The sequence below is a fragment of the Pseudochaenichthys georgianus genome, chromosome 15 (assembly GCF_902827115.2).
Source record: "Pseudochaenichthys georgianus chromosome 15, fPseGeo1.2, whole genome shotgun sequence".
Lineage (NCBI taxonomy): Eukaryota > Metazoa > Chordata > Actinopteri > Perciformes > Channichthyidae > Pseudochaenichthys > Pseudochaenichthys georgianus.
Genome location: NC_047517.1, coordinates 22,752,432 through 22,779,421, shown reverse-complemented (window position 1 = coordinate 22,779,421; position 26,990 = coordinate 22,752,432). Strand labels below are relative to the sequence as shown.

General features: G+C 39.8%; 2 protein-coding genes across 2 annotated transcripts; both read right to left on the bottom strand.

Moving 5' to 3' along the window:
• Positions 1-1,439: 1,439 nt before the first annotated feature.
• Positions 1,440-13,251, bottom strand: elovl5 (ELOVL fatty acid elongase 5). The gene is made up of 8 exons (XM_034100288.2): positions 13,165-13,251; positions 9,808-9,872; positions 9,301-9,488; positions 6,232-6,309; positions 5,491-5,662; positions 4,808-4,932; positions 3,986-4,120; positions 1,440-3,691 (listed from the first exon to the last, which is right to left on the bottom strand). The coding sequence occupies exons 2-8, from the start codon at positions 9,863-9,865 to the stop codon at positions 3,563-3,565; spliced, it is 885 nt and encodes a 294-aa protein (XP_033956179.1). The 5' UTR covers positions 9,866-9,872; positions 13,165-13,251; the 3' UTR covers positions 1,440-3,562.
• A 2,845-nt stretch (positions 13,252-16,096) lies between these two features.
• gclc (glutamate-cysteine ligase, catalytic subunit) lies at positions 16,097-26,644 on the bottom strand. The gene is made up of 16 exons (XM_034100263.2): positions 26,018-26,644; positions 24,954-25,066; positions 20,407-20,589; positions 19,874-19,987; positions 19,419-19,477; positions 19,127-19,263; positions 18,920-18,994; positions 18,646-18,762; positions 18,302-18,440; positions 18,088-18,200; positions 17,915-18,007; positions 17,692-17,796; positions 17,515-17,596; positions 17,185-17,294; positions 16,924-17,044; positions 16,097-16,815 (listed from the first exon to the last, which is right to left on the bottom strand). Exons 1-16 carry the CDS (start codon positions 26,165-26,167, stop codon positions 16,634-16,636), a joined length of 1,893 nt encoding a protein of 630 aa, XP_033956154.1. The 5' UTR covers positions 26,168-26,644; the 3' UTR covers positions 16,097-16,633.
• Positions 26,645-26,990: the final 346 nt, after the last annotated feature.

Genomic DNA, 26,990 nt, shown 5'->3' with positions numbered 1-26,990 from the left:
TTAAACTTCGTGGAGTCCTCCCTCTAAAAATAAATTGCACCATATATTTGATTTCACATTTAGTTTTGACATTTTTAAACTGAGGCGCAGTATAGTGTATGTAAATCAGTTTGTATATAGAGAATTAATGATTGTAACTGTATGATGGTCTGTAGGGCATTATACTGAAACACATTGCTTACCTCAAGACTTGAGACAAATCTCTCTTTTCTCCCTCCTGACGTTTGTTTGGCCTCTCAGTCAGATTCTTTCTTTTTTTACCTTTCCTTGTACCTAGGCCTTCTCTCATATTTGGACATGTTATATATTGTATAATCTACACCTGAAGCACTATGGTATAGCAAACTAACACAAAAGCTGGTCAATGTTATGTGTAATCTATTTAAAGAGGCATTTATAGACACTATATAGGCCCACACGCACTCATCTGCAGATGATAAAATCCTTTTTTAAATGATCTATAATTGGCTGATGTTTGAAATAAAGCTGAGTGTCTTGTAGCTTCAGTGATAGTACAGTATACATGTTGCTGTGTTTAAGTGTTTGATGTCCGGAAAACACTCAGAAACAATCCAGTGGGTACAGCTACAGTCACAAACAAATAAATATATGATTGTAAAGATATACGTTTGATTAGGAGTCATAATACAGTGTATGCTTTGACCTTGGTATATATTCAGTATCCAAACAAGGCCTGATTTATCCTCTCATATTACCAAAACTTATAAGTCAATATAATGATATAACTAAGTCATTATAATGAGATAGCTAAGTCATTATAATGAGATAGTAAGTCATTATAATGAGATAGTAAGTCATTATAATGAGATAACTAAGTCATTATAATGAGATAGCTAAGTCATTATAATGAGATAGTAAGTCATTATAATGACTTACAGGATTTTTATTTTATTTTTCCTGTGGCGCAAACAGGCTTCCATACCGTACAGTAGTACCATACACACAATAGGTTAAATTCAACCAAAATATGTTATGGTTTATCATTTTGGAGTAGGCTACCTTTCAATTCTTTAATATTATGCTGTACAATATTTGTTGATAATGTTATTCAAAAGATTCTCTTAATTAGCTGATATTGGATATTTTTGACTGACTTCTAGTCATGCACTGCTTTGAGCTAAAGGCTAATGTTAGCATGCTAACATGCTTTGAATGACAATGCTAACATGCTTGATTAGCTGGTATAACATTTACCAAGTTCACCAACTTAGTTTAGCATATTAGCATGCTACATTTGCTTATTAGCACTGAACCAACCAACAAACTAACATTACCATTCATCCTCTTTACTAAATGTTTTAAAACCAACATTAAATAGGTTATAAGGCTCAGTAAACTCTAAACTCTGCAGATATTGTTCGTCTTCATATAATATTTACATCACTTCAAAGAAAGGAAAACGAGCTTACAATCTCAATTTGTTTTTAATGTTTTACATTGAGTAAAGCATGAGTCACAACATGTGAACCAATTTTTACCCCATCGATTTCAGAAAAAATATATATCTATTTTAACAGTCTATAAAATGTATGTTTTATGTCATTACCTATGTGTGTGCTTCTTTGGCCTTAATTAACTACGGTGTAATTTGATGCTTATCCAGGTATCCAGATTATCTAGATATTGCTAATGTATGAACAGGTTGTCTGTTATAAGCAGATCTTCCTGACCAAATTCCTGAAGCAGATACAATGTGGCCATTAATTCAGAATGTAACAATAATTACTGATGCAGTAGACCTGAATCTAGGTCACCTATACATTTGAGCATCATGTGATGCGCATTCAGTGGTTAAGGCCATACAGAAACTCATTAAATTGATTCAGCATGGTAGAGCACCGCAGCAGTGCTCCACAGCGAGGGTTTTAGATTTACACAGTTTATAATGCGCACATTGTACCTTTGTTTTCAATACCAGCATTTACTTTGTTTACCCTGGCAATAGTTTGGGTAAAGATAAAATAACATAAACCAAAGGAACACATAGGAAATCATAGTTAAATCATTACAACCTTCTTTATCCACTCAAAAAACTAAACAAATAATTCTCATGTAATTACTTTTTCTTTGCATTTTTTAAAAACATGTTAAAATTGTAAAATGAGGAACAGTTTTTGGAATTTGTTTAAGAAATAATTTGACATTTTGTTTTACTTTCTTGCCAACGGCTAGATGGAAAGATTGATACCATTCTTTCATCTGTGCTATAAATACTGTACAAGGCTACATACAGCAGGCTAGTTTAGCATAAAGATTGGAAAACGTGAAAACAGCGTACCTGGCTCTTTTGTTACCGCTGTATCCCCTGTTTCCAGTCTTTATGTTAGGCTTAGGTTATCAGCTGCAGTTTAACTTATACAGTGGGAATATTGATCTCATCTAACTCTCAGAAAGAAATCATAAGAAAAAGTACCTCTCCCTTTCCTTTAACATATAGGATAAACATCAGTGTTGCATTACGTATGTGTCAATTGCTATAGGAATAGGAATGATATTTTCAAAAACGAGACATAAATAGTCAGGCACAGGATTTGAACTGGAAGTCTGAAATGGACCAACATGAATCTGGTAATAGCATTTTAAAAAGATGAAAAATATCACATTGGAAACCAAATCGACTGGTCCAGAAGGCACCCTATTTATGTAAAGACTCAAAACAATACATTATACAACGAAACAATTCTTCTAAATAGTTACCAATGAATAGCTGCACCGTAGACCTAATGAGCATTGCTTTATTCAATTAAATGTAATAAATGTAAATTAATTAAAGTTATAATTGAATTTACGGGATAAAGCTACAGTAGATTTTAGAGCCCAGTGTTATCATTTTATAACATAGGGAAAGATAAGGAAAATATAGTGTTATTGTGCTCATTTAACCCAACAACTGTCCTCATTGTGTGTTGAACTAGTTTAAATACAAACTTTAGCAAATACACTATGTACACTATGCTTTGGATAATGCTTTAGTTAAATGGCTAAATATTCGGAATTCGAGAACCTGCTCTGCAAATATACAAGGGAAAGTATGTTACAACCAGTCAATCAAAATGCATTTAGGTGTTACAATGGGAATAATCTAGGATTATGCAACAGTACAGATAGTGAGATAAAGCAGACACACAATGCTGTAGTTACACATTAGGGGTTGCTGAAACAGAGACATCATCAAGTGTGATGAAACTTTCAGCTACCAACAGACTTTCTCCAGCCTTCATCTTTGGACCTCTTGTGTGAAAATGAATGTGTGTTTGAATGCTGGTAGCAAGAAAGGGATTTGTTTTGCTTTCAAGTGAACATATCCTCTAGGGTAGGGGAGGCAATATTGTGCAACCATACTACAATACTCTTCTGTATACATTTAATAATTCAATAACATGAGTAGGAACGTGTGCAAACAAGTGGAAAGTCGGTGGATATATATGGCTATGGCGTATTTCATCTCGACTGAGTGCTAAACTATTCTAGATAAGAAGATACCTCCTAGCAGCATAAGCTAACACGCTAAAGTGATAATTAGGTGGCGGTTTCTCAAATGTCAATCCACCCTCAGTTTGTTGTGTTCAGTGGTCTTCGTAGATGGCGTGCCATTTACATGTCCATTGGTCGATAGAAGAGAGCCGTTCTGATGCTCCTTCTTTAGAGAACCACTGTGCTTCTTGTACGTCTTGAAAGAGAGGCACAGGTAACATGTTGTTACACACAAAGATCATCAAAATGTAATAAGGTTAACAGTTTACTCTTTAAAAAATGTATACAGGAACACAAATACTATTATTGTTTACATGGTAAGTTTGTGTGTTTTAAATTAAACGTTCCATCATAGTTCTCTTTGTTAATAAACCCAAAGAGCCTCCTATCAGCAACAGAACTGAAAAAGCTTATAAACCAACATTGCAATAGTTTATTATTCAGAAGAAAATATAACTCATTAATAATCGGTTCAAAACAGAAAACCAACCTGTATGTAGAAGTTTGAGAAAAGGACAATGAGCACCACCATGTAACTTATTTGGAAGTACAGCCATCCCTTGGGGAAGCCACATGGCCATATGACCGCACACATCGTCTGGGACATGGTTAAAAAGAACTGGATCTGTGGAGGAAACGCAACACACACAGGCCGTCACATATTAAATGAGAAGGTGACACAAAGAGAGCCTATGGAAACATATTGACCCGGAGCCTAAAATATATTTTAATGGACAGTGAAAGAGGGTGCGGCAGAAAATAGTCCATGGACACTTTTGACATCCAACGAGAAACATCAGCTCCATGTTGTAAAGTGAATAAATCAACTATCACATGTTTTTACATTTATGATTTTTGAAATGTAAAATAAGGAAATAAACTTCAATTCACTACATTTTAAAGTAAAATATTGTTTTGTAGTCCAACACATTTATATGGCAGTTGTAGTCACCTGTTATTTTCTATGCTGGATTAACATTTAAACAAAGTCATTAAAATATTAAATGTACTGTAGCATTCTTCTGCAATGTCTGAAAAAAAAGAAATATTGAAATGTTTTGCATATTAAACTGTCCAACAATATATATAAAATAATAAAAACTTGTTTAAACTCGACCATCTACAATAGTAAAAGGCTACCTAGACATTAATGCATCAGTAATAATAAGTCTACAATATAATAAAGAGCTTATTCATGTGTAACTACATCATAAGCAATTGAGCTTTCCTTATGTGTATTGTTTACTTAAAAAAGATAATTCAAGTGAACAAGTAAAAGTTATTTCACGGAAGAAACAACAGGAGGACCCACCAGCTGTAACTTTGTGATGTACTTCTTCCACCAAAGGTACGGCCGCATGGCTGGTATGGCTGACAGACCGTAATAAGAATACATCACAACGTGGACAAAGCTGTTTAGGGAGGCACCAAAGTATGCTGCGGAGACACAGAGGAGAGACACAGGACGTTATTCATCTACTGCAGGCAATAAGTGTCAGTAACTATTCAGGAGTGCAATGATCATGGGGAATAACTTACTTTTCATTAGGTCGCTTTGTTTGGAACCATTACTACAAAGTTCATGTTAAATCAATAGAAGCCATTCAAAGTAAAGTAATACAGAAATAATACAGTGAGCGTCTGATGAATAATGAAACATGTTAGATCTGAACAGTTTTTTAAATTAAAATCAATAGTAAAAGGCTCATTGATAAGGAGGTTTTCAGTGGACGATGCAGAACTCCTTGCAGACTGCTGTTTAACACACAGATCTAATAGAGCATTACAAATATGTGTGTGTTGCAGAGAGCAGCAGCATTCAGGTCAATAAGTCTCACTTTAAGGCTGTGTGGCTAAAACAGGCTGTATTCAAGGCAAATGGGTTTACCATTGGAGTACTTGAATTATTTAGATTGCCTGGGGTCCAAACAGTACATGTGGTTACTATAGAGTGATTTGAGTCACTGGAGGGCAAAGTTGTGTTAAAACACTCACAATGGCCGCAGGGTACCCAGTTCATTACGAACCACCAGATATTCAGCATGCTAGCATGGTGGTAGATGTGAAGGAACGTGATCTGGTGGTTATTCTTCCGTAGAATAAAGAAAAAGGTGTCCATGAACTCGATGAGCTTGGAGAAGTAGTACCACCACAGGACCTTGATGATCTGAAAAGAGACCCAGTGAAAACAAATGGTTAGAAAATTCTTTATTATTCCTGAAGCAATCAATACAAGCAGAAGTTCTTCAAAAGTTCCAACCATGCAAGGTGAAAAGCAGACGTCTGTCCCCAAGGTCCTGAAAGGTCAGGTAGAATCATCAAGTAATTAAACTATCCGAGGCCGTAACAGAGTCATAACATGTTTTTTCAATCACAGCAGAACTGCAAAGCCGTGCACTTTTCACTTGGAACCTTGTTTTCACCTTCAGAGCTCAGGAGGGCAGCTGCAGAGAGTCATCATGGTGACATGAGTCGGATTAAATCGACTCCCTGTTTCTGCGGCTTATCCACTGGGATTTAAAGGTATTCACCCAAAGAAATCATAGCTAAGAAAATAAACACATTGTGCTTAATATTAAATATATTTCAGCTGTCCTAGAAAAACTGCTATTTATACATGTACTGCTTTGTTAATAATATCAAGAAACAGAACGGGAAATAAATGACTTTGTTTTAAAGATGACAATTGAAATTAGCAGCAATAAACATCAAAATGTTAATGTTAATCAGACTCACCTTATTATCCACTTCCTGTGCACTGTGAGTGTCCTGGCAGTAGAAGTTGTAGCCCCCATGCCAAACGGCCGTAACAAGCTGGAGAAAAAAGCCATTATGATAAATAGATATTTTACCGAATCCCTGAGCACATACAGCACTGCAATGCAATAAGTGAAAACATGTTTAATAAGTGTCTTTCCCTTCCCTTAAACTAATAAACGCATAAACAGATAGCAGATGTGATAACATAATTTAGTCCCACATCTGTTGGTGTCAGGTTGTGGTGACGCAATCAAATTAGATTAAAAGAAAGAAAAAAACACCATTAGATCACCATGCTACTTATATGTATTTTACGATGTTGATTGGTTCTCAGGTCAATTTACAACATGATGTTATCACAAAGCATTTGATTCGTTAATCATTTATGTATCAAAGCATTTTTCACACAGGTAGAGAGACTACTGTAGGTGAAGTGCAGATACATGAATTTATATTTGAAATATGAATTCATAACAATCTAATTTTGCATACATGTGCAGTGACCTACAATGTTTGCCTGTACCTGCTTAGCACACCTGTGTTTGTAACACACATTTTCTAGGGTTTTTTATCCAGACCTGACAAAAGCCACTAAATACATTTATATGTTAATAGAGTAGCACTTACTGTGAAAAGTAAACTATTGTGCATTTGTAAAATCTGTGTAATGCCCCTTTAAAGGTCCCATGTCATGGCCATTTCTACTGATCATAATTCCATTGTTGAGGTACACTAGAATAGATTCATATTTTGCAATTTTCCAAACTCACATTGGTTTCTAGTATGTGTATTCACTCCTAAACGGCTTGTTGGAGCTCCTGCCCCCCCCTCCCTGTGAGCCCACTGTAATCTGATTAGTCAGCTCGCCAACTCTGTTCTGATGAGTCTACCACCGTTACAGCGGAACATCAGTGATTATGTGTTACAATGGCGTTAGCAACCATAAAATGACACCAATAAGGACAAACAAATGAGGCTGAGGCCATCAGCGAGGCTCCACTAGCACCCGCAACCCCCCACCCCCAAACGCGGCGCACCTACAGTGTAATCCTCAGTTTCGCCGCTGAGAGAGTGTGTGTGTGAGGAGCTTCACGGATTGGGTCCATTTGGGTATGGGCACGTCACTATGACCAGGAAGAAAACAATGGAAAAAGAGAAATCTCCAACGAGGCGTTCTGGGGCAGCATAGACAGGTATTTTCTGTGTTAGAGTTTTACTCGCTACAGGGTGTACTTTGAGGGTTTGTGACTCTGCAGACCGTTTACATGCAGAAAAACCTTCATAACACACAAGGGGACGGGTAATAACTGGAAAAGCACGACATGGGACCTTTAAATAAAAACATATGCAAGTAGATGGCATGCTTAATGCTGATTCACCGGATCAATAATGGATTCACTGTATTTGTCTGCTGCCGTAAAATGCTTCGCTAACTCACTTCAGAGCCAAGAAACTACCACTAGTTAAGAACCAGCTAAATAATGGGTGGGGGGTTTATTTTATCATGTGTGCACAGACATTTGCCACCCTCTTGGTTGACATGCCTCCTTCATTGTTTCTACAATCCTACGGCTGCAGGAGTCAGCCTTTGAATGAACCAGATTAATCTCAGTCGTTATGTGGCAGAGCCCTGTGCCCTGGAAGCTTGACCCTGTACTTTGATTCACATCAGGTGGCATTGATTTTGGACTGCCAAAAGTTCGCCCCATGGCATTGTGCAGAGTACAGGGTCTAATGAATCACAAAGCCAAAAGTCCACTGGGGCCTTACGCAATGCAGACAGAAAGAGAAGAAGCTTGTTCTGCCTGCGCGATGTGGAGGAGAGTACAGATACTTTAGACGTACACGTCAACAAATGGATTATTCTGGTTAGGACTTCCTGCTGTTAATGGATACACACCATGAAGGATATGATCACTATGTTAAGTAAAGTTTGGGCTATTGCTCATTCAGCAAATTCAGCCCAGACTCTGCCACCTTGCCAAATAAACTGTTTTTTTACATCAGTGCAACAAAATAGGGCTGTGCCTTTGTCTGCGATGGCATATGACGGATTTGATGATTGAAACAATGAGCCTGTCAGCGTCCAGCTGTGACGCTCTCACTCCCTGAAAGAGGTAGCTTTCAGTGAGAGACGCCAGGAGAAGCAGGCCTGATTCTAAGAAGAGTGTTAAAGAAATAGATAGACATAGATTTTAGGGGAGAATGCATATTTCTTGCTGAGAGTTACATGAGGAGATCTCATACCTGTCTGCTAAATATAAAGATGCATCTATTAGCTTAGCTAAGCAAGACCAAAAACAGTTTGGTAGCATGAGTGTGCTGTGCAAGATATATTGTAAAGCTTTAGAGGTGTTGGAATAAATACTTTGTTATCTTTGGACAGAGCCAGGCTAGCAGTCATGACTTTAGCTTAATGTTTAAAGGAACAGTTTTGGAAAAACTCTTTTGGCCTACTGTCTTTACACGAAGCGATACCACTTACATGTCTGTACGCTACACATCAAGCTGTAGCCAGAAGCGGTTAAGCTTAGCTTAACACAAAGATGCAATGCAAACATCAAATTTTGATTTATTTTATTTGTTACGCTAAGGTAAGCTAAGGTAAGCTAAGGTAGCTTCAAAATTACCAGAAAGCAGAGATTGGTAATGGTCTAATTTAATGTCACCCTTGATAAAACGGTCTAGTAAAGAATTAGAGGCACATCAAATGCATCAAGTTGTTTTTACATTCTGTTTTTGAACTAAATACGATTAAAGCTAGTAACATTTCCTCTACCTCTAGAGTTAATGCTAAGCTTAGCTAACCAGCTCATGGCTGTTGTTTCATATTTCAGTGGTAGCCTATTAGTCTTAATTCTGTCTAAGAAGCAAAGTATTTATTTAATTAAACATTCATATATTTCTGGTAATATTCACGCACTAGAATTTGAGTGAGGCTCAGATCTAGGTCAGTTTGTTTTCGTAATATGTCCCTAGTGTGACACTGCAGTGATTGCTTCGGCCTACTTCAGCACATCTCTCTATGCCGCTCTCTATGTTTACCTCGTAGAACATGTAGAAGGACAAGAGTGTGAGGCCCAGATTGTAGAGCACCAGGAGGCCTCTGCTGGAGTATGGCTGCCTGTGCTTCATGTACTTGGGCCCCATCCACACGATCAGGAGGTACATGACTGTGAGGGCAAAGGTTGGTGGGTAGTTGTCGAGCAGCAGCCATCCTTGCCCCCGCTGATCTGAAACATGAAGATTGAGAGGCCAGTTTTCACCCTTGATAAGTTCCACATTGGCAACAGCAGATGAAGTTCAAATAAGAAAAGCAGCAGCAGTGCACTGTGGAATGTTTGCTCAAAACCTAGAATGGTTACCAGCCAGAAGGTAAAGAGTTGAACAGCATGTAGTGAACGCCTGGGATCAAGAGTTTTAGGTAACACCTCATTCAACTGTATAACTTTGCTGAGATTTTGCGATAAACATATCGTATGCAACATGTTGGTGGACAACACATTCAAGACAACAGCAAAACAAGTCAAATTAAGGAAAAAGAGGACTCACCTCTGGGACCCATCCATGACTCTAAGTAAGTGTTCAGTTTATGATTAAAGGTCTCCATTTGTCACCTAAAAACAAAATAAAAAGCAAAATAATGATTTAAAGCAGCATGAATATGGTATGATATCATGTCAAGTTGATATAGCGATGTGTTAACAAACACTAGCCTATTTACGCATACAGTCCAACGCGAGTATTTATTTGGAGTCTTTTTATTATCCAAGCGATGAATGTAAATAAACAGAATATGGAATCATTTTCAGCTTTATAGAATGAGTTTGAAAATGTCTAATTATTTGCTTTAACAATTGAGCATTGAAGGCTTTCTGACATATCACTGCATATACAATTTGAGTTATGTCCATTCTAATGTTGTTTAACATAAATGTGTTTTCTTTCTCATTTAAAATAATACACTAAAGCAGTCAGATTTGTAACCAATTGTTCTCCTTGATGCATCGAATACCACCAATGGGTTTGGAATTTAGCTGAGGTTATAGGTTGCTAGATGTTCCTTTTGACTCATAATCTGAAACAAATGTGAATCCCCAGTGCATTTTTTTAGCCCGAAAGGAGCGACAGTTAAATGAATGTTTGTGCACCATGTCTGTCCGCCTCACGCTCTCTACAACGTCCCATGTCCCACAAACTAATTCTTCACATCTTGTGGTTTCAAATAACGGAACAAGGAGGCCACTTCTGTAAAACAAGAAGCCAGCAGCCAGGTGGGGATAATTACATCATCAATGTACACTTAGAGATGTTGTACAGTGATTCTTCGAGTTGTTGAAGGTAATGAAATGTTTTCCGTGTATTAATCACACAATCTTGTCCAGCCCAGGCAGTGTTACTACATTTGACAAAACGTGTCTAAATCTTAGTGCAGTTTTAGAAAAGGTATAGTATTTTCTGTAAGAGTACTTTTTCCATAATCAGTATTTAATATACAATGTAGTATTGGACTCCACCACCATGCAGGTGACAGTCAGGTGACCCCTGTGATATTAAGCATAAGCCCTTCACCCGACTGTATGAATGTCTGATGGATGTTCACCGCTGGATAATTTTTTCTCACTCAAAGAAGTTTTAAGTTATTATTTGTTCGTCAACTGTTCAAATGTGTTTTTTAAACAGAAGGATCTGAGTTAAAAGATTAAAGATTCTCAAGATTCATGTTTAAACAATAGAGGAAACTCACTTCTTTTAAATTAGGGAGTGGACATTTTCCTTAACATTTGCGAAGAAGACAACATTGCAAGATGAATGTGTTTTGATGGACATTACTAGAACACTTTTTAACAATTCAAAAGCCAGAACTGTTATTTGAAACCAACTGTGGTGTCACTTAGATTTGGTAAGGACAAAGCGATGAAATATTAAATCATCCATCTTTGCTGACTAAATCATAGCCTTTCTGACTCTCAGGTGTTGAAAAATGTATATCCTGCATCCCTACTTGAAATCATACATTGTAAAACCAGTGTTGTAAATTACAAACACAAAGTGTTACACCACTGGCACAACAACCTCTACAGAGAGATCTCATGTAAAGTTATGAAAGGATCATTTACACTGCCAATCAAAGACACGACCAATCCCTGCTGCTGATTTTCTCGCTGTAAACCTGTAACCATCAGGCAATTCATTATCATCCCAGAAGTATTTGCACTTCATTTCATTTTCACTTCAGGCATTGCACAGTTGCCTCCTTACATCCACAGAAATTCTTCATTCCGAGTTACACATTTAATTTAGTAGTAACATCTCAGTCTGCTGCACCACCGGAGAGTTTCTACAGCTGCGTCTGCTGCTTGAAAACATGGACTACATTCTGTATGATCTATCTTACTGATGTCATGCTTCCTTCTGCAGTTATGAGATATATTGACTCTTATGTGACCGAGGGCCATATGCAATTCTGCATTGGTATGTTCCTCCAGTATCTCTTGAACAAAATCTAAAATATCTAATCAACAAATCTGATTTTGAATGCAATTGGGTACAATCATTTGACTTCAGTCAGATTGTATGAGGGGAAGATAAAAAAACATATTAACAGAATGCCTACTTCACAGACAGAAATGCGAGTCCATCTATCAAATGTTGCTTAAGCATCTCAATTCAATCTGTGGCTTTTACATAAAGTAATATGATATTATAATATGACTAACATAACTGAATGGGCACAGCAGTGACTTTGTTTACATGCATTTAATACATTTACTTCAACCCATCCGAAGAATAATTGTTTGCTGTATATTTTAATCATCTGAATTGCACAATAGCTCAAAATGAACAATACTTTTACATGGTATTTTCTGAAACAAATGACTTGTAAACATTGTGGAATATATGTCCCAATTGAAATTAGAATTGTATGTCCAGATATAGAGTTTAATCATATAATGCACTGCTGCCCAGTCAACAAATCGCATACAAAAAACGGTCAAAGTCTGGTTAGAATCAGAACAGTAATATCCGTGCTCTGATTATAAGAGATGCATTAGGCTGCACCAAAACATGATAATCTGCCAGGCCTTAATCAGAGTGCGCTGAGCCACAACAGAGAGCATGTTAGCAGGCTGTGCAAGCTACATGCTGGAGCTATGTAAAATACGTCTGGAGTCTGGACAATCAGATAAACACTAATGCATCATCTGGACTTTGGTCAAAACAAATAGTTTCATCACTGCAGCTCATAATGATTTAATCCAACAGTCAATGTAAAAGTTAGCAAATCAAGTTCATTTACCAGTTTATAAGAAACAGTTTCACAGTTTATTTCTACATACATTTGACTCTATTGAGATTAATTGATATCCTGATATAAAATAAACAGTATGGTAATGGGGAATGTTATGTGTATTTATTTCTCATGTCTTGAGCCCTGAATATAGACAGACAGATAGATAGATAGAAAAACAACAGGACCATAATCAAACTCTAAATACATATAATTACAGTGCCTGAGTGTAGTCTATACTGTAGTATAGCATATATTTAAATGGCTCTCTAGAAGTTTCCTGAAACAAAATTGCAAGCCAGCCCTAATACAGCCACAACAAGTCTTATAGTATTTTGGCAATATGATGCAGTTTAGCAAATGCATGACAAAAAACATTGCAATTTAGTGTAAAGCAGCAGCCCGTAAAGTAAAGATGTGACAGCAGTTATCTCATTACATCATGCTCTAATTTGATAACTTCCACAGAGGAATCAATTAAAAAAACACTTATCGCATCCTGTCGATCGCATCCAGGATAGAGGTCACCGCTTCAGCATCACTCAAACTCATCGCTTGAACAGCAACATCATTATTTTCCTTTAAAAAAATAATAATATTATTTTAGAAAGCCTCACCATAAAGTCACCACCCGGTCGCTGCGAAATGTAGCGTGTGGATGTGGAGAGGCAGCTGTGTGCCGCGGACAGCCTACCTTCAGAGGCGGGGGGGGGGGGGGGGGGGGGGGGGGGGGGAGAGAGAGAGAGAGAGAGAGAGAGAGAGAGAGAGAGAGAGAGAGAGAGAGAGAGAGAGAGAGCGAGAGAGAGAGAGAGAGAGAGAGAGAGAGAGAGAGAGAGAGAGAGAGAGAGAGAGAGAGAGAGAGCACAATGAGCCGCCTGTCGCTCAGCGGAAAATAAGGGGAGGACCGAGCAGCCTGGCCCGGTGCCTGCAGGAGCCACAGCCGGGAGTCACAGCCCGGAGCCACAGACCGGAGGCGACCCGGAGTGCTGCAGCCACACCGAGCCAGAAGGATGACTGTTTAAGTAAATAGTAGGAAATATGCTTCTTGACAATTATTAACGAGGGATGTGAGTACTGTAAAAGGGCTGCTGCAAAGGGTCAATTATAACATTTCTTTTTAATACTATGACATATTTGTATTTTTCATTTAATGCTAATTTACACTCGTATACTCTGCACCCATTGTACTTTTTATTCTACTACATTTATTTTAACACTCAAAATTACTTTATATTCAAAAAAAGATATGATAATCTGGTATAATGCAGTAGCCTACTGTACTACTAATCTACACAGTATTTAAGTTTACAATTGTATCTGAATTTGGTCCACATTGATAAACTACATTACTAAAATGCTCTTATATGTATAAAAACAGGATCAATAAAAATCACGTGAAAAGATCCATTCTGCATAAGTAGTTTTTACTTTTTGTACATTAAGTATATTTTGATAATAATACTTTTGTACTTTTACTTAAGTCACATTTTGAAATCACGACTTTTACTTGTAATGGAGTATTTTAAGACCATAGTATTTCTACTTTTATGTGAGTAAAGGATCTGAGTACTCCTTCCAACACTGCATCGAAGAGTGTAGTTGCAGATTGCAACCAACTGAACATCCACTCACCTCCCCCTTCTCCAGGCATGTAGACAACCTAGGGCCAAGACAAATAACTAAAATATGTAGTTAAAGTAGTACATTTCACTAAAGTTATTGTCCTCTTCTTCCTTTATTGAGACAGTTAGGGGACACCTGATACCACTTTCCCACTCATAAACTTCATCAATGGATTCAACCCAGAATCATTAGAATATTGATTACATGGAATTGCCCTTTGAATCAAACACTAAAAGTTTGAGCCGGAAAATAAAAAGAGTAAGCTGTAAGACAATAAATAATAAAAGGATAATTCTCTATGGGTTCGACTACATAGTTTTACATCATGGATATGATTTGTATGATAACATTGACAAGTAGAGCAACCTCAGTTTGATTAATCTTGTTGAAAGAGGGCTTGGTTATGGTTACAAGACCCTGATGATTAACTCAGAGGTGTGTTTGGATAACAACATTTCACTCAAAGTTATGTTGCAGACTTTGTGTAACTCTGAAGGCATATGTTTCTAATGGTCTACCATGACTGACTTTCTTTGTTTAAAAAATAGTAAAACATTCAGTGTACATACAGCATCAGCACATTGACATTACGAACTGTCCTGGAAAAGGCACAGGTGTAAATAATTAAATGTTGTATAATTAAAATGCTTCTGTTTTAGAGTCCTTGTATTATGCATGCTGTATCACTGTCACTAGCTTACACAGTCAAATAGAACAGAGCCATTATTGTTATTAGTAACACCTGTGCTTTCTATTACAGGTCAAAATATTGCTGGGAAAAACGGCCTGTTTCTCCCTCAGGATTAGTGGGGACAGATGGCTGTTCTAACATTCACTGACCTGCTGCATATTAGAACAAATCACATTAAACCTCACGTATCGATTCTCTGTAATGTTTTTTTCTTTGCATTTGTGAGCTTTACAACAAACTACTACATGGCTGTTCTCTAGTCACTATATTCTTCCAATATGCCTTCATTTTGCGTGTGCTTTAACTTGCCTGTTTCTTGTCTCTCGGCAGGATGTACTATTCCATAATCATTATCTGGTCCACAAGGTCAAACTGATGCTCTCATTTCCCCCTGCAGCTCAGTATTATGTAAAGCTGTGATTCTTTAGCACCACCTTGTGGATAATAGTGTTCAGGTATTGGCTGTTAGAAGCGTTACAACAAAAATGAAATGCACTGGTATACTTATGTAGTATTTACATTTTTTTTCCAAAAGAGGCTCTTCATTCTAAATGGTCAACGAAAGGGCCTGCATTTTCTACAGATTGATGAATTCATATAGTTTTTTCTTTTTAAATAAACAATTTTAACCTCCAAGATCACCAGGAAGTTTATCTGCTACTATGTTTTTGAGGGGATAGCAATGTACAGTTTGTCTACTCTATATGATACAGGCTGAGATGGGCACCATATTTTGTTAGCAAGGCTTTTAGTGCAGATTTGGCTCGCCCAGGCAATTTTGTAATGCTAGCATGCTCACACGCTTAAATGACTTTTGAAGATTAGCATGTAATTATGGTAACATGCTGAATTAGCTTAAACAACGGCTGCATTATTTTCCTTTACTAGATAATATAAAGTTATTTTAGTGGTAAGAATGTGAAGAGGTGCAGTTCCAACTGCTTCAGGACTCATGATCTCACTCTGACCTTTGACCTCTTCAGGGGAGGGGAGGCAAGGTAAAGTCACCCGAAGGGTCTTGCACCATCTGCATATACAATTTTAAAGCAAACAAATTCTCACAATGAACATGTTGAGGCAAACATCGTGTCCTGGCTGCTAACCAATATTTAAAAATGAAAATATTCTGACAACCGGCATTCTTGTAGGAGTGTAATGCGGCTAGTTGGATTGCTTTTAGGACCGGTTAATCGTCATACGGCTCATTTTGAATAAAAAACACATTTAATACTATATCTTCAAACTTGTGCAGATTTATTTTAAAGCAGCATCACATTTCAAACAATGCTTCACTTCTTTCAAGGTCCCATTACAACGTCAGCAGAGCAAAGAAAACATTTATCTGAAAATGAAAAAAAACCTCTACCAAATGCAAAGAAAGCTCCAATCTAGAATAAAAAAAAGGCCCATGAAGTTGATGTTTTAAAGAGAGGAAATACAGTATTTATAGAACTCAAGGTTAAAAGCAGACTACTGTACAACTCTTTGCTACATTTACATTCTCACACACAGATAGACTTAATTTCCAGAGAAAAATAAATACACATCTGATTTCTATTACACAACCGTAAGCATGTCTTAACCCTATTAGAATAATTCTGTAATCATAACAATCTGATACAGTATATATACAAACATTTGATGCAGGTGTTTTTTCACAACACACATGCCGTTTTGCATTCTGTTCAAATTGGACCGCTGTCATGAGCCACACATTTGGTCTTCCTTTACATGCACATTTCAATATTGACGGTGTCTTTCTGCAGCCTCTCTCATTTGAACCTGTTCACTGGGTTTCCAATGAGCTCCGGGCACTGCTCCTCCCCTTTTGCTATCTTGTCGCACTTCTGGAACAGGTCGTAGTTAATCTTGTCAGTGAGGACGCTGTCCTGCTTATACTGTGGATGCTTGGCAACAAATTCCCTCATCCACTTGGCCATGGTCATCAGCTCGCCTGTTTCAGATCAGAAAAGTAAGAGTCACGCGCAGAGTTGAAGCTATAGGAACAGAAAATCTGCTTCTGGATATTAAGAACATTTTTTTATTTTAAATACAAGTTTACCTGAGGCACGCTTCTTGATGAGCTTCAGATAGTTTAAAATGGTGCACCTTGTGTCCACATCCACTTCCATGTTTTCCAGGTAGCAGTTAAGGATGGGGATAAGCCCTTGAAATACTCCCTCCTAGTGATAAAAACAGCAGTAATTGTTAGATTTATATACCAGTCTTTAGGATTCATCCTCTGGAGACCATGAATGTCTTAACAAAAATGAATGCAAACATATCCAATAGTTGTTGAGATATATTAAGGAGAAATAATCACCTTTCCGTTGATGATGGTGTCGATGCTCATCAGTGTGTACTCCTCGTTTCCACCATCAGTGTCCAGGCCATTCTCAGCCGTGGCAGCGCCATCAAGGCCCGGGTTGCAGCCTATTGATGGACAATCAGAATGGATCAACCGCTGCTTCCTCACTTTAAAGAGATACTTCACTCCCAAAAAGACCATTCTTAAATCAATTACTCTCCATGTTACCTTAAATGTATGAACACAACTTCCATGGTTACACAAGGTGATATACAAATGGTGATTTTGTATAATATTAGTCCATTTAAGAAACAACATAAAGTTAAACTTTTTTTTTTAACCCACCTTTGAAGATGTCCTTTCGGAAATAGAACATGCCCTCCTGGACTGAGTTTCTCTTCTGTGCTACCTTCATGTTTTCATCGACCTGATGAAAGACAGTTGATGCATCAGAGCACCCTGTGCAAAGTATATATACACACACACTTTTACAAAGAACTAGGCAGTGCGGCTGTTTTTTACCTTTGACAGAGGGATCAGAAAGTCAAGTTTATAGGACAAGATCACTCTCGTGAGCAGGACGACGAAGACCACATATGCAGCGTTTTCAAAGTCAGTGAGCTGCACCTGAAAAGTCAAATGCAGCTTACTATCATTTCTGTTTTTGTATTTGCAAAGCCATGTTACCAAATATAAAAAAAGATTACAATATAAGTCTAAGTTAAGTAACTTAGTTTTTTTTTACCTCCATGGGACGAAACTCGACTCTCCAGCCAATGTCGGAGTTGGGAGGTGGAGGTTTGAACCTCATCGTCTGCCAGTTAGTCGACTGCAGGCTCTGCAGGAAGACAAAATAGACGTTATACTACTTTTAGACACAGGGTTTGATATTTTCTCGCATAATACAGAAACGCTCACCTCAAAGTGATCAGATTCGTTTTCGTCGTCTAGGTGGATTTTCTCCTGCAGGACGTAGATTGGATCTCGGATGAAGAGGTGTGCTATGTGTTGGGCCAGCAGTTTGTCGATTCCTACACACAGGAATCCAATTGTTAACTTCTAAACTGCATAAGCATTTATTAGAAATGTTCATGTTTTGACATTTCTATTTCTATCACTTCCTCTCCTGTACCTGCGTCCAGCAGCTGCTTCTGGATCTCCTCATCTATTGTCAGATCGATGTCATTGTACTTCTCACCGCAGCTGGACAGGTAGCTGTCAATTGAATCGTATCTTGACTTGAAGATCCTGTATTTGTTGTTTTTCAAAGGCTGCAAAGGGAAAAAAGAACATTTTATACATTATACTCAAAATACAAGACAAAAGCATAAACAGCTCTTCTGTCAAATTAGTTTGGTGTATGTTGTCTATGATTATTTACACGAATAATAAGAGGTAAGACTTCACAAAGCCTATTCACAATTAAATACTTTTCACCAAAGCGTGTCTTTGTTTGCAAAGAGCCTGTCTGCTCACCACGTGTCCGCGCTCCTCCCGTGTCCTGTCGTCCACAGAGGCAGAAATAACTCCCCAGCGACAATCGTTATCCGACACAAAACCCCGGTAGAAGGGTGAAGCTGCACTCAACGCCATCTGTAGAGAGAAAACGATTGTCAGTAATAGCAATTATGTGAACAAGAAACTAAGCAACACAATGTTGTACCGCTTATTTACTCATATTACAGAAAAACATTGGGATTAAGATCGTTAGTTATGTATCAGTCCAGCTGAAGAGGATCTATCCACTCACCAATATGGGGCAGAATGTTGCTAGTTGGTCATAAAGGTATCTCGCCTCATCAATGCTACAAGCTTGGAATGTCACCTGCAAAAGCACCGTAAAAGAGAGGCTGAAGTACATTTATATATCACTCATTGGGATTGTGAAGCTGCGATTGTGCAAAAATCATAACAATCCAGGCTACAGCATCTTATGTACAAGGCTGTTGGTCAGTACCTGCAGGCAGCAGTTGCCCATGCCGAAGCCCATGGCGTCCATGTATATATGGTCAGGCAGAGCCGCCTGCGCTGCCTCGCCATCGTCCTCAGGGAACTCCTCCACGAATGGAGATGGAGTGCACTTGTCTTTGAAGACTGAAACAGAAGGAATATTGTTTTGTTTCTCAAATGTTTAGGAAAAGATTGATTGGTTGACAGAAAACATTTATAGGAACGACGAAGTAGATGTCAAATACAAAAAAAAATAACTACAGTAACTCATAATACCGATACATTTGATTTAAACTTACTTGGCACATTGATTGCAACTTTCTCTCCCCTTCTGTGACGTATGTTTCTGGTAAGAGCGCTGAAAAAGCAAATACAATTATAAGTAATAAGTATGGTATTGTCCAGATGCATACTGGATTTTTGAGGCAGTTACCCTATATTGAGCAGTTTTAAAGTAAATTGGAGGACAGTATAGGCTAAATATTTGCTTGTTGCGTTCAAACGCGTTTAAAGAAAAAGATACACAACAGTCGGTCATTTCTCAGAAACACATACAGCAATACCGATATAACAATTAATATTGGCTGATTTATCGAAAGACAATTCATATTAACTTACAGCCTCTTAAATGATATGTGTATTTAGTCAAAGTTGTTGCTCATCATGACCAAAAGGAAAACATGATCCTGCTTTATAGTAAACTAATGTGTTTAGTTTCAGTGAGGAAAACAAAGACTTTAGTTATGAAGCCTACCTGAATCTCGGGTGTCTGTTGATGGCCTCATCTGGGAAAAACAGGGACTTGGACACGCCCTTGTCCACGGGGGTCGGCTGGTACTCTGGCTTAGTGAAACCCGGGCAACCTAACCTGAACAAAGGATCAAACACAAACAAACGTTACAGGGATGCACCTTACCATTAGAGCTGTCATCAATTATTCAGCCAATCATTTCCCCATGTAATTATCTTTGTGTGAAAACGTCAAAGAGAAAAGTGCTAATTTTCTAAAATCTAACCAGATATTTATTATGCCCAATATCTTCCTTTGAGAAGGGAAGATCATGAAATGCTCACATTGGACAAGATAAGATCAGCGTTTAGCTTGAAAGCCAAAATTATTCATTTATGATCACATTTATTTTCTGTTATTTCCTTTCTGTAGAATGACCAATTTATGGTTGCAGTTCTATAAATAGCATGAAAACAACTCTTTGTTGCACATGGCTTGCTGTCTAATGATGAATAGTGTAGGTTGTTGGAGCACCTGCTCTTGTAAAAACTAAGCACCTTGGGAATGAGGTGATGGTGCAGAGCGTTTCGTTCTGGTTGAGCACAGAAGAGGCCTCTCGTCTCCTCTTCCCCATGTTGCCCTCCACGGTGTTGAACTCCGACATGGTCCCTCCGTACGGCTGCCCTGGAGTTCCTTCGATCATGTAGCTGCCGTACTCCGGTCTCCAAAGAGTGGGGTGGCTGTACAAATAGGAAAAGTGTTGTGAAAACAGTCTCCCTTTATAGGTCAGCGAGGAAAGAGGCCATGGAGGAAAAACGTTATCGCGCCGAGGACCTTTCTGATTGAATGAACCGACCGCTCGTATGTCCGCCGTAATCTTGGCACGGCAAACAAATGCAACGTATTTGTGCTCCGGAGCGTGCTCGGTGGTGTGTGCGACAGAGGGGCAGTGATGAGGAATGCATCGGCTCCACTATTCCCACTGCCCCTGGTATTTCCCCTGGGTGAAGTTGGCTCCACAGATTCAGACCGACGTCATGGGCAGAGCGCAAACATAACACTCAGAAGCTTGTACCAACACGTTTACAGCGGCACCCACAATGCCTCTTATTAAAGCAATGTCACTACAGATTGGAAATAGAAACAGCGCTCCTAAGAGAAGAAATTATTGTTATCTCTGACGGGTGACCTCAGAGAAATCATCTCTAAATGTTTGAGAGTCTATCCGATTTTCTTTTTTTTACCATATTAACAGTTTTGCCAACAAAAAAAACTGCCTCTTGTTCAGATTTGAATATGCTCACACCAGCTAATAAAATGTTCTCCGTTCACAGCGTGTTTAAGTACATTTGGATGGAGACGTTTAAACAAATGTTAATGTTTTTCTGCGAGTAACTATGTTTGGGTATAAATCGAAGAGAGTGATGAAACACTGAGACTATGTGTGCACCAACACTGTGTTGCTACCCCAGGTCCTAAACTGTAATGGAAATGCGCCTCGGCCGGCCAGCGAGGCAGCCGAGGCCGCTTAAACGGGGCTACCCCGCTGCAGTGGAAATGTGCCATAAAAGCCCCGTAAAGAGTAGAGCAGCACTTAATGATTGACAGGGAGAGAGAGGAAAATGGCTCACTGGTGATATATAAGTCATGAATGGGAACAGGAGAGAGAACAGGACGGTGCAGTTAATGCACTCGTAATCGTTTGAAGACTTTGAATCCTGACCGTGTTTGTGGTAAAGATCAGGGTGTGCACAGCTAGAGGAGAAACGCTGCTGCATTGTAAAAGGGATCAGACTTGTTTGTAATCATCACATGTTTTACGGATGATGAATGAACAATGACTTTGAAAGTCAAATTCTCTAATATAGCCTATAGGCATGCAGGCAAATGCAGTGCTCATTCACTGGAGCTTCCACAAACAACAAATGATGCACATTATTCAAGTTTACATTCACTCTGGATAATAACACGGGGAAAAATGAGCGGAAGCGCTCTCTTTTTCTTTTTCTCTCTCCCTCTCCGTTATGACCGGCCCGTTGGCCACAACAGAAAAACCAGGAAAGACGCTTAAAGTTTCCAATAATCTCTGCACTTTATTCTGCAACACCAGGATCACGGTGAGTCCCTCCGCAGCAGGCTTGGAGAGAGACATGACGGGGCTGGTGACTCCGGGCAGCTGGGCTTAAGTAGCACCTCCGGCCAGGTGTCCCTGATCACGCTGATTGGCCTCTTCAGCTCCACCCCATCGCAGGACCTGCAACATTCACAGGCCCCAGGCTCTGGGGCCGTCACAGCCCCCCCCCCATAAAGTCAGGGTCCCCATCGGAACCCTGGCACCCCAAATCAAACACTCTTATGTCACCTACACAAACGAGAAGAAAGACACTGAAAAACACTGGAAGGCATCGGCTACCTAAGCACACTAACACGGCATTGAGCTACTAATCAACGACTAGTTCAGCTAACTAGTGTGTTACGTTTTTTTCCATGTCACGGAACCTGGAATGTACCCCACCTTGGTAAAGAGGTTCACCAGCAAAATGCTCCCACTGAGGTACCCAGTATCCCATCCGAACATTCTCCCGAAGCGAACACGACCCTTCACCCCCACACCAGGAAGAACACCCTCCATCCGACTCTTCAGAGACTCACCATGAGAACCAGACCAGGGAACATCAACACATGGCATACAATGCCGCTGTGGGGTGTTACTGATTTTTCCCGTCTGCACGCGCTTCATTGCACGTGTCGCAGCGCATGCTGTAAACACATCAGGCTTACCACTGCTAACCCGGGACACTGGCGCCACGATAGCAGGAGGTGCCCCATCAGCCCACACCCGGCTCCCCGCTATGTCATTACCCAGCACCATGGTAACCCCATCTACGGGCAGAGCCGGCCGCACGCCAACCGCCACCTCACCATTGAACAGATCTGAAACCAGCATCATTTTATGGAGAGGCACCTGAAGAACATTTAACCCCGTACCAAGTGTCGGAATGAACAACCCCATGTATGTGTCCTCTGAGAACGGTAAGGCAGATGCTAAAATTAACGAATCAAATGATCCAGTGTCTCGTAATATTTTCACCCGCACCTTCTTATCGTTCCCCACCAGAGAAACAAAACCTTCAGTCATGAAAGGCAAATAAGCCTGTAGTTCTGGGCTAGACCCCTGTGGCTTCACCTCACCGTCTAAACGCCCAGTCACCTGCTCAGCGACAGGTGCCACGAACATTGCTGGCCTGGGACTATCACTAGTCCCTTCCTGCTCAGCTTTAGCACTAAATGTCTTTTCTCCAGTGCCCTTGCTCATGACAGTAATGACACACATTGCCAGGCTCACGTGCACCACGTCCATACCCTCTCTCTTGCCCAGCAGATCTCAATGGACGACCAAACCACGCTCCCTTACCGGAAGAATTTCCACCGTGACTGCCTTGTACGGCAGCACCTTCACCAACGTGTGTCAAAACATAGTCGCAGCTTCAGCAGCTGTCCTGACTGCATGCTCACTGATACACACCGCAATGTGCTCCGGTACAGAATTTTTGAATTGCCCCAAAATAACGAGATCCCTCAACGCCCCGTGAGAATCAACGTCAGTTGCCGCACACCAGCGATCGAAATGGGTGGAAATATCCCGGTGCAAACTCAAGGTGAGATTTATCACCTCTTCCAATTCCTAAACCGCTGACGATAAGCTTCAGGCACCAGCTCGTAAGCCCTGAGAACGGCAGATTTAACTCAATCATAGCGCAAATAGTCACTGCCACTTAAAGATGAATAAGCCTCCTGAGCCCTCCCGGTTAACACACACTGTAACAATAACACGTGAGTGGCCTCAGGCCACCCCCTTACACCTGAGAGACTTTCAAACATTGAAAGCAGGCTTGGAGAGAGACATGATGGGGCTGGTGACTACGGGCAGCTGGGCTTAAGTAGCACCTCCGGCCAGGTGTCCCAGATCACGCTGATTGGCCTCTTCAGCTCCACCCCATCGCAGGACCTGCAACATATATTCTCTCTCTCTCTCTCTCTCTCTCTCTCTCTCACACTCTCTCTCTCACTCTCTCACACACACTCTCTCTCTCTCACTCTCTCTCATACACTCTCTCTCTCACACACTCTCTCTCTCTCTCTCACTCTCCCTCCTGACAGCCTGTCAGTATCTCATGCAGCTCACTGATCCAGTAATGAGTGACACGACAGGGAAGAATAAATATATGTATAATAACTAGTTTAGCTTGTTCCAGAGGTAGATCAAATAGCTAGCTAAGTAGGTCTAACTCTTGTGTATTTCGCTCCGCTCACCGGTCCGTCTCAGCAGGTGGAGCTGCAGGACTTCTGCTTCACACGCGTTGCATTCCGCTATTTTACTGTCTTTTTCGGACACCTTGAAATACTGCCAGACCGGTGAAGCCATTTTGGCGAGTTGTTTTGCAGCGCACAGAGAAAAGTGTGATGTATTTTACGTCATGCGATCAGCATGTTTAGAGAGCACCGATCGATCGGTAGAGACTGAGTATCGGCCGATCGATCGGAGCATCCCTAGTTTGAAATAGCCACACAAATAAAGTTTAGAAACTGAATGTAGCCCGAATGGCGTGCTCCACAACAAACAAGAGAAATGCAGAAAAATCCCTAAAAGTTATTTTCAAGTTTGCAGCAGGTGAATAATGTTAGCTTTTCTTATACACTTTACCAACATAACCCTCAACTGGAGCAGCTACAGTGTTTGTAGTAAATTGACTTCTATACAGCCTGTACTTTTATCATGCACTTTATCAAGGTTAAAGTAAGCACCATACTTTTAAAACCCGAAAACAGCCAGTTGTTAGATCTCTGTAATCCAGAACAAAACCACAAACTGACAACAGCACTCTTGGCATATGACGTGCATTCATTCAGATTAATGAATTTAAGCGTTGTTATTTCTGAATGCGAGACAGATAACTTTGACTTGAGCAACAGGTGCATATTGGGGGAGGAAGGACACAAAGTTAAAGAGAAAAAGGTTCTTGTTTAAAACGACACAGTATCAAGACGGATAGATCGTATGTATTACATTCAGCTGTGTTTATTCTGTGGCAAGCTTACTTACTTGGGGTTTATATTTTCGCCCTGTTCTTGGAGGGTTTCCAAATGATCTCCGGCTGTCAGTACGAGCCGAACCTTCTCATCTTTGTCGTCCAATTCAACCAACATGTACTCAACCTAAAAGCAAATCATCAAACATAAGCAGGATCCATGAAATACATTCTTGTTAAGCACTCTTTTCATTTCTTTTACGGTTTTCAATCATCGCTAAACTAAGGCACAAAGCAGCCATGTTCAAGATCAGACGGCAGCACATCAACTCCAATTCATCAGTTATGTTTCCTTGACTCGGACTCTGCTACCCTCTAATCCCCTGTCTGAAAGAGGGATTAATCTATAAAAACAGCATTCCACAATGTTCAAAATCAAAACACTTTGTTCAAAGCTGGAGCACTCTGAACTTTTGTGGACTGGGTGGCGGGCAAAAACTAATATGTTCCGAACTGTTTGTTAACAAAGGATAATGAAACAGGATGGAGGTTAAAGTTTATTCAACATGGGGAGTCTTCAGGTATTACAGGTAGTACTGCCTGGGGTGTTTTATTCATTATGCAGTCACTAGGAAACGGCATGATTGTAATAATAATATACATGATACTTGTATAGCGCTTTTCTAGACACTCAAAGACACTTTGACAGAGAATAAAAAACAACAAAAACAAAGAAAAGTACAAAAACAGATAAACAAAACAGAAAATAGGGGGTGGGATGGTTAGTGGTTGAATGCAGTAATACTCAAGAATAACATTTATAAGCAGCTCTTTAAGATATACTTTTTGTAAGTGAATAACCATTAGTAACTAGGCTAACAATGCAACAAGTGACAACAACTAACACCTTGTTGACAACTAACCTAAACACATTATGCAGCGTTTTAGTAGGAACATGTGCATGTAGATGCATGACAATCTTTTTAAGATATTACACAATGTAAGGTTGCATTTTAATTTTGCAGAAACGATCATAAAAACTAATGTTATTTATGTAAATGAAGGATCACTATTGCATCACGCAGAGAGATCAAAGGCAGCAGCAGCACTTTCTAAGATAAAAAAGCTCCTTTCTTACCTCATCGCCCCATTTCAATACATCTTTCTGTCGCTCCTTCAACTTGTTGTAGATGTTGAGAAACTGAATAATACCGTGCTTTCTGATGTGGTCGGCATACTTCTTGGTTTCCTCCCAGTTCGTTGGAGAGCCCTGTGACAGCAGACCCATCGCAGAGACGGACTAGAGGTGCTGCTGCTGTTGTCTTAAATCAACTTACACGCTGAGCGTTAGCTAGCTAGCTAGTGTGTCCACCTGGGGCGGAGCTAGCATGAAGTGTCGGTACAAACAAACGACAGAGCCCGGGTCCTTGCGGTGCTGTCCGAGGGTTCACAGGCGGAAAACAGGTGTTTTTAAGTTAAGCGTTAAGCGTGCCCTGTCGGTAACCTTAGCGGGGCATTCAGAAGAAACAGGCCCTTGCTCATCACTTGCTAATGTCTGCACAGCCCGGTAAAGCACAACCCGAGAAGCTGGTGTGGCCTGCTAGACTCGACTCGGTTACCGACCACGTTACTGGTCCGTTCAAGTGTTGTTATGTGATGTGCTGACAGCAGAGTGAACCGGGAGGTCAGGTCGTTTTTGCCAATCCCAGTCTTCTGCACCTCAGTCTCGCTGTGTTGTGCATATGTACGCCCTCCTGGTTTTACGCACGTGATGGCGTCAGGCGGGGCGGGAGCATAGGGCGGGAGGGCGGGAGACGTCACGGTGACTCAGCATTCCTCGACCCATAGGCTCCTCCCACACCTGTCAATCATATCAGGTAGTGGTGCTGCGTTCATGTAGTGCTGGAAATATTGTGTTACTGATAGCAAGGTTGGTACACCTTACAAGATAAGAATTAACTTCTCTGTGATATACAAAGTAATCCTAGTTGTTTATGCTCATATTTCTCCCAAATACTGGATCCTACTTCTTTCTTTCTTTCTCTTTCTTTTGGCGAGCTTATTTATTTTCACTGGCTTTTGCTGAAAGATAAAAGTTACTTTGTATTTGT

Excerpts from the sequence above, each read along its gene's own strand:
- elovl5 (XM_034100288.2), bottom strand. The coding sequence starts at position 9,865 with ATGGAGACCTTTAATCATAAACTGAACACTTACTTAGAGTCATGGATG. Across the intron at positions 4,933-5,490 it reads CTGGGTACCCTGCGGCCATT|CATACTTTGGTGCCTCCCTA; the intron begins GTGAGTGTTTTA and ends GTGTCTCCGCAG. Across the intron at positions 3,692-3,985 it reads TCTCAAACTTCTACATACAG|ACGTACAAGAAGCACAGTGG; the intron begins GTTGGTTTTCTG and ends CTCTCTTTCAAG.
- gclc (XM_034100263.2), bottom strand. The coding sequence starts at position 26,167 with ATGGGTCTGCTGTCACAGGGCTCTCCAACGAACTGGGAGGAAACCAAG. Across the intron at positions 18,008-18,087 it reads ACGAATCTGATCACTTTGAG|AGCCTGCAGTCGACTAACTG; the intron begins GTGAGCGTTTCT and ends GTCTTCCTGCAG. Across the intron at positions 17,045-17,184 it reads ACACCATCATCAACGGAAAG|GAGGGAGTATTTCAAGGGCT; the intron begins GTGATTATTTCT and ends TTTTATCACTAG.